The sequence below is a fragment of the Sorex fumeus genome, unplaced genomic scaffold, assembly GCF_029834395.1.
Source record: "Sorex fumeus unplaced genomic scaffold, SorFum_2.1 ptg000044l, whole genome shotgun sequence".
NCBI classification, from domain to species: Eukaryota; Metazoa; Chordata; class Mammalia; order Eulipotyphla; family Soricidae; genus Sorex; species Sorex fumeus.
Window position 1 is genome coordinate 31371502 of NW_026606101.1, and position 12966 is coordinate 31384467.

Consider the following 12966-nt stretch of genomic DNA (forward strand, 5'->3'; position numbering starts at 1 on the left):
TGCCTTGCACATGACTGACCTGGGTTCAATTTCCAGCATCCCATATGGTCCCCCAAGGACCTCCAGGAGTAATTCCTGAGTGCATGAGCCAGGAGTAACCCCTATGCAATGTCAGGTGTGACCCAAAAAGAAAAAAAATTACTATACACCTGAAACTATTAATCTTATAAACCAGAGGTTCCCAAACTTGTTTGACCTTTCAAGGGGGAAAAAGCTTGCTCTTTTTATCTTTTCTTAGTTTTGGGAACCATACATGGCTGTGAGAGCGATAGCACAGCGGGTAGGGCATTTGCCTTGCACACGGTTGAATGGGTTCGTTTCCTCCATCCCTCTTGGAGAGCCCTGCAAGCTACCGAGAGTATCCCACCCGCACGGCAGAGCCTGGCAAGCTCCCCATGGTATATTGGATATGCCAAAAACAGTAACAACAAATCTCACGATGGAGTTGATACTCATGCCTGCTCGAGCAAATCAATGAACAACAGGAGGACAGTGACAGTGACAGTGACAGTGACATGGCTTTGCACTCAGGAAACACTCCTGGGGAACATACAAGGTGCCAGATAAACCACATGCAAGCAAGCACTGTATTATCTCTCAGGCCCCAGATCAAGTTTCTTTATTGAACAAATAAAAAGTATCTCAAATTGCACCTGAGGCTACTATTGTTCCTCTGCATTTTTCCAGCACCCACAGGAGCTTGGTATTGTCCATTTTCTGAGAGACATTATCATAACTATTATCACTTCAATTCAAAAGTTCATATAATATTTCAGAGTCTTTACAATTATGTTGTTTCAACTTGGAGATACATGCCAATTTAAGTTGTAGAAGAATGGCAGTGCTTGACTTTGTATTTGTTCTCTATGCATATAGTATTTTCTTTCTTTTCTTTTTTCTGCAGCTATGGTGGATATTGAATCGAAGGCCTCACTCATACATATCAAGTGTTCTTTCACTCACTATATCCCAAGCCTCTTTGAAGTAATTTCTGTCTTTCTATAAATTGCTAGATTAAACTTAGCCATCTGACACCTATTTTTCTCAGTAGAGGTAAAATTTTAGGTAGAAATACATAAATTCTTTGTGTCCTGCTTAGCAGTAATTAACAAAATTCCAAATAAGAAAGCAGTGTTCTGACTTCTCATCAGCCATGATAGATTTCAAAAGCAGAGTAAAACTAATAAGATATATATGTGTGTGTGTGTGTGTGTGTGTGTGTGTGTGTGTGTGTGTGTGTTTGGGTATCTTTTATTTCTAGCAGTTTAGCCATTTACCTATTCTATTAGGTAATTTGGGTATTACAATTTCTTTCCTGTAGCATTTTTTTAATTGAATCACCGTGATACAGTTACAAACTTTCTTGATTACATTTCAGTCATACAATGATCGAACACTCATTCCTCTACCAGTGTGCATTTTCTACCACCAATGTTCCCAGTATCCCTCTTGCCACCGCCACCCCATCATACCCCATGCCTCTGTGGCAGGTACATTACTTCTTACTTACTCTCTACTTTGGGGCATTATGGTTTGCAATACAGATACTGAGAGGCCATCATCTTTGGTCCTTAGTCTACTTTCAGCGCATATCTCCCATTCTGAGCAATCCCTCCAACCATCATTTACCTACTGGTCCCTTCTCCATCCCAACTGCCTTTTCCCCCAGCACATGAGGTAGGCTTCCAAACTGCAGAACAATCCTCCTGGTCCTTACCTCTGCTGTCCTTAGGTGTTAGTCTCATATTATGTTATTTTACATTCCACAAATGAGTGCAGTCATTCTATGTTGTCCCCCTCTTTCTGACTAGTTTCACTTAGCATGATACTCTCCATGCCCATCCACTTATTTTTCTAATCTCCCCCCATGCTCATCATAATGAAACTGAGTTGGAAATCTGGTAGGATGGAATTTGGATTGGTAGAAATTAATAATAATAATAATAATAATAATAATAATAATAATATGAAAAAGGTGAAAACAGGCAGAAAGTTAGAGCAGGAAAAGAATAAAATGATAATGAAGATAAGGAGATGAAGCAAAAGACAATGAGAGGATAAGGTAAAAAGAAAGAAAAAATTTAAAGATGATAAGATCATGAAGAATAGAATTTAAGTATCAAACATATGTCTAAGATCATATTATATATTCTTTCACTTAATCCTCACAATATTCTTGTGAAGTGGGTATTTATTATTGTACCTATTTGACAGCTATAAAAACTGAGGCAGAGGTGTTGATTTGCCTAAAGTCAAGCAGGCAGTAAGTAAGCAGTCTAGAATTTAAATCCAGGCAGTCTGATTCAGGAATCATATTCTTAAACATTAAAACAGTCTATATCTACCAGAAGGAAATGTATCGTGCTGTCACACATGGATACATGTGTCACTTAATATCAAGGTTTAGGACTTGCCTCTTGTTTCATCCAGACCCATGTATTCCATCTGGGGACCTGATAGACACGGGTGTCTTAATAGGAGAAGACTCTTTGCTGCCATTTTGAATATTTCTTTCTTGTTTTCTCTCATGACTGACGACAGTAATTTCCTTTTTATATTACTTCACCCTTCCATTTTTTCCTTCCTCTCTCTCTGTTCCTACATCTTCCTGTTCTGTAGACTTCCCTTGGAACATGTAGAAGGATTTCCTTTTACAGGGTCTCTGTCTTTCCTTCCTATTTCCTTATTTGGTTTTTTGACTCTCAGCTTTACTGGGATGAATTATGGAGCAACTACACTCTAAAAGTGTGTCCCCTGGGAGCTGAACTGAGATGTAGCTCAATCGTAGAGTATATGCCTTACATGTGTGAGGCCCTGGAGCCCTGGATTCAATCCCCAAGACCACAAAAAAAAATAATAATGTGTGTCCCCTACAGCGATTTGAAAATAAGTTTGAGGAGGAGCCTCCCTTAAAATTAGAGAGAATGTCTTAAAGGAAATCAAGTTTTAGCAGGATAGCCAAGGTGAAGTGATGAATCACCCATGTTCCACCTTTCCTGCCCCTTCTGGACTGCCTTAGATTTCTACTAAAGGGTTTCTCTTTGTAAACGAAGCCCTAAGTAGGGTTCATAGCATGGGGAGTGGGAAGGAGGGTAGGAAGAGTCACTCAGAAGTTCAAGGACCCTGGTAATGACAAACCCAGTTACTCTTTTCAAAGCCTCATTAGCAATGCTATAAATTCTAGAACACTAAGTCTATGGTCCCTGACTATGAACTGCTACATCCTTAAAATGAGCTAGATTTAAAGGAAAACTATAAACAGCATTTACTACTATGAGCGTTTTTTTAATTTGTTTTGTTTTGTGTGTGTTTGTATGATGGTGGGGAGGAGGAGAGGGTGTATAGCTAGCAGTGCTCAGGGAGCCATATGTGGTGATGGGGATTTGAATCAAGGTTGACCATATGTGAGGCAACAAATATTTTATTTGACCCACAAATATTTTATTAACATACAATTCATTTAATCCGCACAACTCCATCTGGTGGGTTGTTTGGTCCTCTCCCATTATACTGAGATAAAAACTGAGTCACACCAAGTATAAGCAGCTCACCCAAGATCACATGGCTATAAGTGCTTTGAACCAATCAGTCCAACAATTAGACAAGCCAACTGTTCCCCGTTGTCTCCAGATAATGGGCCACCCTGTCACCAGACTTCATTGTAGTCCTTGTCTCTACAGATGCCCTGTCCTTGTGCTGCAGTGAATAGGGTCCATTTCACACATTTGGATCTGATTTCATGCTGCAAATGCTATCTGGGCTTTCAATATATTTTATGCTCTACTACCTGCTTTTTACTGTTTCCTCTGTTGGCTAGTTGCTGCCCTCAAGTAGGAATGAATACAAAAGAATCTTTGTTGAGGTGTATTTGTTTTTGAAATGAAATTGGTGAGGGGAAGGGTTACTTTTTCCATATTACCAGAGAAAAGTAGGCTCCTGTCTGTGTTTAGGAATTGAAGACACCTTCAGGACAGCTGCCACTGAAGTGAGTCTGCTTGCGGGAAGTGAGGAATTCAACGCCACCAAACTGTTTGAAGTTGGTAAGAAGATTTTTTTTCTCTTCTATACAAATATTGATTTAGTGGTTTAGGTTGGTTTTTTTTTTTTAAGATTTCTGTTTTTAAGATTTCTGTTGCTTTTACCGTGTCATCCTTGGATTCATTTAAATGTTTGAATCTGAGCATTAGATGTTCAGCTTCCTCTTAAGAGGTGCAATACTCTCAGCACAGTTCTTGCTCACTTGTACCTATTCCATGTAAGAGACAAATTCACTGTTCATGCATCAAAGCTGTGTCGGTCCTGCTAGCAACACGGCCTTCATGGCTACAAGCAACCTACTCTATTTTTAACACAGAATTGTTAACACAAGAGGTGTGAAGCCACACGAAATCTCTTCTCATAGCCCCCCACTGGATATCTGCACTTAATCCAAAAATGGTAGTCCTAGTTTTATAGTAAGGAGGGATGGGACTTTCTCAGCATTATACCTGTGACCCACTACCACATGAATTTTTTAGTAAACTTTCAGTGCATCCCACTGCTCATCTGCTGGTAAGTGCTATGAAAATAAAAATGCAACAAACAATACAAATAAGATACAGAAGAATAGGGGCCAGAGCAGTAGTACAGCAGATCAGCCCTCACCTTGCATGCAGCTGACCTGGGTGTGATTCCTGAGATCCCATATGGTCCCCCAAGCCCCACCAGGAGTTACCCCTGAATGTAGAGACAGGAGTAAGTCCTGAACATTATTGGTTGTGATCCAAAAGGAAAACATATATATATATATACATATACATATATATATTCACACAAAAGACTAGAAAGTGATTCTAATTCCCATGTAAAGCGAATTTTGAATTTTGCTTTTTAAAAATACCTTCCTAGGATTTGGGGTTGAGGGGTTTTATTGTTTGTTTATCTGTTTGGGGGGCCACACTCAGTGATGCTCAGGGGCAACTCCTGGCTCTGCATGCAAGAATTATTTCTGGCAGTGTTCAGGGGACCATATACAGTGTCAAGAATCTAATCCAGGTAGGCCACATGCAAGGCAAGTGCTCTAACTAATGTACTATTGCTCCAGCCTCTTGGATATGATTCTGTTGTGTTATTTTTACAGATAAATATAAATCCTTCTTCCCCATTTCTTTGTGTGACCCAGTAATTCTTTCTTAGCCTCTATGCTTCTGCCCTGCTCTGTCAACAAACTGAACACAGTTGGAAATCTTTTGTTAATTAAGGCTTTCCACTTAGTCTTTCTCTCTCTCTCTCTCTCTCTCTCTCTCTCTCTCTCTCTCTCTCTCTCTCTCTCTCTCACACACACACACACACACACACACACACACGTGGCAACTACTTTCCTCCTGACTGAGATCCCAGCAGCACAGACACCCCAATGTGTGACTTAAGAACACACAAGGAGGAGGAGGGATTGTGTGTCACTTGGGTTCTGGATGGGAACAAATACAACACACTCAGACGGATCATTGAAGAGCACCTGATGAGGGTCTGATGGCAAAGAAATGAGCAGGGTAAATAGGAGCCAAGAAGAATTTCTCAGAATTCTAAAGCCAGGGTAAGGGGTGGTTACCAGAATCCATCAAGTAACTGTTTGTCGAGAGAGCTACCTGACTCTCAGAAATAAATGTAACCTACCTCTCAGAAATAACTGTGCTCCTACCTCTCAGAAATAAATGTAACAATCCTATTAACTGTTGGAGATGAGTCATAGCAACAAATAACCTGATCCCAGTCTTCTTTTCTGTAGTCTGGCCAGACCTTCCCTTTGGTTCAACCCAACAAAGAGTCAGGACTCAAAAGACACATAAGATAATCTTCAAAGTCAAGGGAAAACACAGAATGATGATGTAAAAGCACACAGAAGATGCCCAGCAGAGGAAAAAAAAGTCTGACTGGTATATAAGATCAAATTCCTTAACTTTATAGTGCCACACTTTTCTGATGTATAATATGGTATGAGGTAGGAATACTACCGTGTAGAGCTATTGTAGAATTCACAAATCACAAATCATCCTGTTATTCGTCGATTACCTCAAGCAGGCCCCAGTAACGTCTCCTTCATCCTGGCCCTGAGGTTATATTCAAGGCTCTTTAGGAGAATGAGACCCATCATTGTTACTGGTATTTGGCATATTGGGTACGCCACGGGGAGTTTGCCAGACTCTGCCGTGTGGGCAGGCTATATTCGGTAGCCTGCCAGTTTGTCAAAGTAGGAATGAGATGTCATAATAAGATGTCGCGCGGCCGCAAATGCTGGTTTTTATAGTCTCAGAGTCTTGGCCGCTGATGGGATTACATGGCGCCAGGGGGCCAGTTGGTGGGTGTGACCCCCGCCTACTGGAATTTGGAGGATCTGGGTGGAGGATGCTCATCTCCAATCCGAGCAGGCTTGGAGATCTCGGCCCCGGAACCCACGTGGCTTTGTCCCTCTGCCGGTACCTTCAGGTGTGCGGAGAGTGGTCTCAGCATGGTGGTGGCTGGTCCTGGAGGTCTTCGGCTGCCGAAGAATTAAATGTGCTGATATTTGTAAAACAAGTAGAGCACACCCATCACACTAAGTATGATGAAAGAAGTCAATAGATGTCTCATGGTTACATGATTTACGATGACTCTTCATCCAGAAAGAACATACAAAGCCAAATGGGGAGGGAGCTATTATTGAATATTGTTTTTGAGCACCCTTTTATCTGAAGGAGCTCCCCAATCTGCTTTGCTGAAACATATTTCCCAGGATGGAATTTCCATACGATCAGTGACTGCTCAGATGGAGACTCATAGCTGTGGAACTCCCAACTGAGAAGTCCCTCAGTTTATTCCTGCCAACAGCCCTGTCCGCATTCCCTCTGACTTAATCTTGATCACACATTCTATGTGCTGTTTTTTTCTTTTTGTTTTATTGTGAAGGCCACACCCATAGATAATCAAATCAAATGTATTTGTGTTTGTTTGTTTGTTTTGTTAGTTTGGTTTTGGCTTGGGGGCCATACCTAGAAATGCTCAGAGGTTACTCCTGGCACTGTACTCAGGAATCACCGCTGACAGGTTCATGAGACCATATGGGTGGTGAGCGATTGAACCTGGGTCAGCTTCCAGCAAGGCAAGCACCCTAACCGCTGTACTATCTCTCCAGCCCTAAGTCAGAGGTGCTTAAGGTAACATCAATGCCAGGGAACCAAACCCAGGGCCACACATGCAAGTCATGTATTTTTTTTTCCTAAAATTTTATTTTATTTTTATAAAGTGGTTCACAATAATTCATTACATTTACTATTCAAACACCAATCCCATCACCATTGTACCTTCTTGCAACCATAAGAGGAAAGTGTATAAAGACTTGTATTTTATCCTGGAGCCACATTAAGCCCTTGTATAAGAGATTACAAGCACGTTTGTTTAACCCAACCACATGTTGTGTGCTACTCTTGGTACATCAGTGGTGTAGAGCATGAGAGGTCAAGAAATTCTAAAATTTAGAATATGATTATAGAGCAGATTCACTCATAGGTGAGGCCTATGTCGCTCTCTTCTGGGAGCTTTATTTCTGAGTCTCTGAATCATGGCATTGATGAGATTATATGGCACCAGGGGCAGTATGTGGGTGTGACTTCCAAGCTACTGGTAGGCTTGGGAGATGTGGGGAGGTTTTCAGCTGCCAGGGCTCTGTTGGATCAGGGAGGGAAACTCAACCTGCCCCACTCTGAGTTCCCCAGATGAAGACAGCCTGGCTCGGGGTCTGGACATGTGTTCTTGAGATTTAGCCTGACTCCAGACAGGCTGTTTCTATACTCAATATAAAAATAAATAAGCAAATTGAAGCACATTGAGGTCAAATACCTTGCCCAAGGTCTAAGAACTACAAATAGCTGAGTTGAGATTCCATCCTAAGTAGTTTGGCAACAAGACCCCACATTTTTAACCTTCTGGCCAAGTCTTTTCGAGCTCCTGGGAGATTTTATTTTGTTTTGCTTTATTTTTGTTTTTGAACCACACTCAACTGTACTCAGGACTGACTTTGGTTCAGCAACATGCAAGGCAAAAGCCTTGCCCCTGTGTTATCTATCTTGCCCACCCCTGAGAGTCTTGTCTCTCTCTCACACACATATTTCACTGAAGGAAAGCCAAATCATTCCTCTACACAATCCCCTTCTCCCGTCCTGGCACTTGAATTTTACTCAAATCCTCACCAACATCCACGTATCTGGGTCAAAGCTGAGAGTCACTTTTTTCCTTTTATGCCAAAACTCTGGTTCTTTTGTCTACTCTTGATTGTACCTACTGTTACTTCCCAGAGTATCTCCTTAGGTGTTTTACAGTTAATGTTAGTACTTAATTTATTTTGTTATTGTTCAGCTCAGGGCTGGAGTGCTAGCACAGCAGGTAGGGCATTTGCCTTGCATGCGGCCAGGTGGGCAACTCGAGTTTGATTCCTCTGCCTTCAATTCTTCCACCCCTCTTGGAGTGCCCGGCAAGCTACCAAGAGTATCTCGCCCACACGGCAAAGCCTGGCAAGCTATCTGTGACGTATTCGATATGCCAAACACAGTAACAAAGTCTCACAATGTTACTGGGCCCACTCAAGCAAATTGATGAACAACTGGAGGACAGTGAGAGTGATTGTTCAGCTCACTGTTTCCCCTGAGAAAATCTAAATTGAATTGACATCTTATCTCTCTAGATCATCTGCTCCAGTAAAGTGGTTCTCCATGCCCCTGACCACACTGGACAACCCCACCACATTTTCTCTGGCCAACTTAGTTTTCTACAGTTAGTGATTACCAAGAATGTCCTTCTTTTTCTCTTCCCTGCCTTGACTGTTGCCATCTGTATCAGTTGTGATCATCTGAGAAGCAGATAGCATCATGGGATTAGATAGTCAAGAAAGCTGTTGGAGAAAATTACTGAGAAGGACAAAAAAAAGGAAGCAGGAAGAGTGTTTAGACTGAGATGCAGGTCTGACCTCTACAGGGAGAGAGAGAAAAGGGCAGGGGCCTAGACCCGAAAAGCCTCAGGAGTTAAGATGCTTGCTTTGGATGACCCTGGTTTGATCCCAAGCACTGAGTATGGTCCCTGAGTATATATCCGGGAGTAAGCCTTGAGAATCACCATGTATGACCCAAGAACAAAAATTTAAATAAACTCTTTGTTCCCACTGATCAACAGGAACAAAATGTATCTTGATTTGGTTCTTATTCTATACTTCCTTTCAATCTCTGAACTTTGGCCTATTAGCTGGCACACTTCTCCTAAGATTCCCTTAGAGAAAATAGACTCTACTCAATGGAAAATATTCTCTGGGCTACTGGTTTTCACTACCCTTTTATCCCACTTACTCATCCTTAGCAGGTTCTAGTTCTACTTACTCGGCAGGGGGAAAAATGCTGTTGCCTAATCATTTGCCTTGAACTAATTTTCCACATTCAAGGGAGTTGGGCATGGTCACCAATGGACTGGTATTAGCAGGACACTTGCAAGTTGACTCTGGGAATAATGGGGATGCCTTAAGTCGTCCTGCTGCCCCTTGTGTATGTGGCTTGAAAATTTCTCTGTAACCCTTTCAGACACAGACAGCTGTGAGAGATGGATGAGCTGCAAAAGCGAATTCTTAAAGAAGTACATGCACAAGGTAATCAATGACTTGCCCAGCTGCCCCTGCTCCTACCCTACTGAGGTGGCCTACAGCACAGCAGACATCTTCGACCGCATCAAGCGCAAGGACTTTCGCTGGAAGGATGCCAGTGGGCCCAAGGAGAAGCTGGAGATCTATAAGCCCACAGCCAGGTACTGCATTCGCTCCATGCTGTCTCTGGAGAGCACCACTCTGGCTGCCCAGCACTGTTGCTATGGCGATGACATGCAGCTCATCACCAGAGGCAAAGGAGCAGGCACACCCAACCTTATCAGTACTGAGTTCTCAGCCGAACTCCACTATAAAGTGGACGTCCTCCCCTGGATTCTCTGCAAGGGCGACTGGAGCAGGTATAACGAGGCTCGACCTCCCAACAATGGACAGAAGTGCACAGAGAGCCCCTCGGACGAAGATTATATCAAGCAGTTCCAAGAGGCCAGGGAGTATTAAAGAGTCGCAAACTCTGGTACTTGTGACACAGATGCACTGCACTCGTCTGCTGCCTGGGACAGAAACCCTCTTATCCGCCTATGTGTATATTTGTATATAGCACAATAGTATTTTTCATAAATTACAGTAGGGGTGTGCACCGGATTGCCCTTTGAAGTTGCCCTTGCCCTCTACAATGCCTACGGACCTTCTTAGAAATACCCTGAGGTATGATGTTGGCAGGAGGATGAGGACAAAGAAATCCAAGGAGCCTGGGGCCATGTCTGGATGCTGGTGGATTCAGTTCCCACCCAGACCATGTTTCCTAGAGGAGCAAAGGGGCAAAGAGACTGAAATTGTAAACATTATAAGCAGTTTTTATATATAACTTATTTAATATGAATGTGACTTAAGCATCAACTTTTCTCTGGAGTTGTCACGATGACAATAATCACTTCTGTGAGAGTTCAAAAAGGGGTTTAGGTAAATGGAAGAGAAAGGGTCTTTGGTAAGGGTTCTCCTAAAAATAAACAACTCAATACAAATGTATCAAAGCAAGAAAGCCCCCACCTTAAACAAAATGCTATTTCAGTAGTCAGAATGCTGCTGAAATCTCAGTTTCTGAAATGGTCTTGCCTCAAACTGAGGAGGGGGTAGGAGAGAAAAGGATATTGTAAGCCCAATTTGAGGCCTGGTTTGAAATAAGATTTCAAATTTAAAAACATAATGCTATGCTTCTACTAAAATGGCCTGGGACTGCAGAATTTCTGTTCATATCTTAGTAGGTTCATAGTATTATAGAGAGACCAAACAAAAATAAGGCATAGCACTTTTCCAAATGGGGAAAATAAAAACAGAAAAAGAAAACCAAGAAAGAAATATGGAACACATGTCATCTATTTAATGTTAATACCAGTTTAACAATTATTTTCTCTTATCAGTATATTATCAGAAAATAAGTATAAAAGAGTGAGAGGATCTCAAATCTAAGAAATCCTAATTTTTCTATGTTTTAAGAATCAAAGAAAACTGCATTATTTTTGTAAAGTATTTATTGAGTCATTGAGTCTTATGCGTCAATCAATTACAATGTGACCTGCTTTCTGGAGGGTGGAACTTAGGACAAATAAAGAGTTGGTTCTTATTCAGTCTACTTGCAAAACTCCAGGAAAAGAAAATACACAATAAAATCATAATAAAATCTGTTTACCTGCAGAAGATGTGTTACTGGCAAATATTTTTTGATACAAATATCATAAATAGCTCTAATGAATCAAGGCTTCATAGCAGGAGAAAAATTCTAATCCTGTGGGAGGAAAAACGGTCCTTGATTAATGTGATGTCATAAGTACTCATATCTTTGACACCAGAAGTGTCCTCAAAAGAGGGGCCAAAGTGATAGTACAGCAGGTAGCATATTTGTCTTGCATGTGGTCAACCCGGTTTTGATTCAAGGTATCCCATGTGGTCCTCCCAGCAGTGCCAGGAGTAATTCCCAAGTGCAGAGCCAGGAATAAGCCCCGAGCATCACTGGTTGTGACCCAAAAACAAAACCAAAAATAAAAGTGTTCCCAAGAAGCATTTGGTCCCTAAGACACTGAAGTTCATTGACACACACATGAACTTTTGACCACTCAGACATAACTAAGTGTTAAGAAGCCAAGCCAAGGGGCCAGAGCGACAGTACAGCAGATAAGGCATATGCCTTGTGTGCACCAAACTCAGGTTTGATCCCCAGCACCCCATTTAGTCCCCCAAGCCTGTCAGGACTGATCCCTGAGACAGAGCCAGGAGTAAAGTCCTGAGAACAGCCAGGTTTGGCCCCAAAACCAAAAAAATAAAATAAAAAAGGAAGAAGAAAGCCAAGAGCAAAGGCTTAAGACAGCCCAGGTAAGGAGGCTTCCAGATAAAATTCTGTAATTATGATTTACAGCATAATGATTTATAGAAATAGCATAATTATGTAAATATGCTATTTCTTTTCTAGATGAGGGAAAACTAAATCACTCTGGGCCCATCTCTTATTTATTAGCCTCTTGTTCTTTATACTGTAACAAATTTTTGCTGTCCTACACCAGACTTTTGTTTCTGATATTCCTTTGCTGTCCATACACCAGACCTTTTGTTTTTGGTATTTTTGACCTTACCTGCAGTTTTTCAGATAACATTTTATTCTTACCCAACAATTCTTATTATTCATTTACTCTTGAGAATGCATTGTCTGTGAACTTCTCATTGTTTGTTTATTTATATTTAAAATCTATCCCCAATTATAGAATGAAAGATTTCTTCACATCCGAAGGAATTTTAGGCAACTGAATTAGGAGAAAATTCCAAAGTCAAAAATAACAGAAAGCATATTTAATTTCTAATAATAGAAAAACTAAATTTGTAAAGATAATTGGTCATACTGAATACACTGCATTTGAGGTGTTAAATCTGGAGATAATTCCATTGAATGATGAGGAGTGACAAAAAAATACAATAAAATATCATTTGATAAATGTTCTGTTAAGGATACGTGCAAATTACTATGAGAGAAAAAGAGACATAAATCAAAGAAATACCTGTTGGTTCTCTTAAGGAGATGTATTCCATAGAGAAATGAAGAGGAAGTAGGAAGTGTATGCATTTGGAGTAAGAAAACATGGATGGACAAGGGTAAGAAAAGAGCTTGATGTGTTCTGAAAACAGATATTAAGGATGGTGAGCAAAGGTACAAGAATGGCAAGTTCAAGCCATATCTAACTCGTTGTTACTAAAAAATTAGCTTGGAAGAAAAAAGAACTGAGTTCTTTCCTACTACACTGAGAATGAGTGGACTATTCGGCTCTTCATACGTACCTCAGAGACCTGGGGCTGGAGTGATGGTATAGCCAGTATGGTGCTTT

General features: G+C 41.1%; 1 protein-coding gene across 3 annotated transcripts in view; it reads left to right on the plus strand.

Annotated features, from left to right (window-relative positions):
• The window catches only part of ISM1 (isthmin 1), an 87132-nt gene extending 75845 nt beyond the window's left edge, over positions 1-11287 (plus strand). For all 3 annotated transcript variants that reach the window (XM_056121564.1, XM_056121565.1, XM_056121566.1), the window contains 2 exons: positions 3951-4040; positions 9579-11287. In XM_056121564.1, the coding sequence (XP_055977539.1) occupies positions 3951-4040; positions 9579-10096 (608 nt within the window). In that variant the 3' untranslated portion in view covers positions 10097-11287. The remainder of the gene's footprint in view (positions 1-3950; positions 4041-9578) is intronic.
• Positions 11288-12966: the final 1679 nt, after the last annotated feature.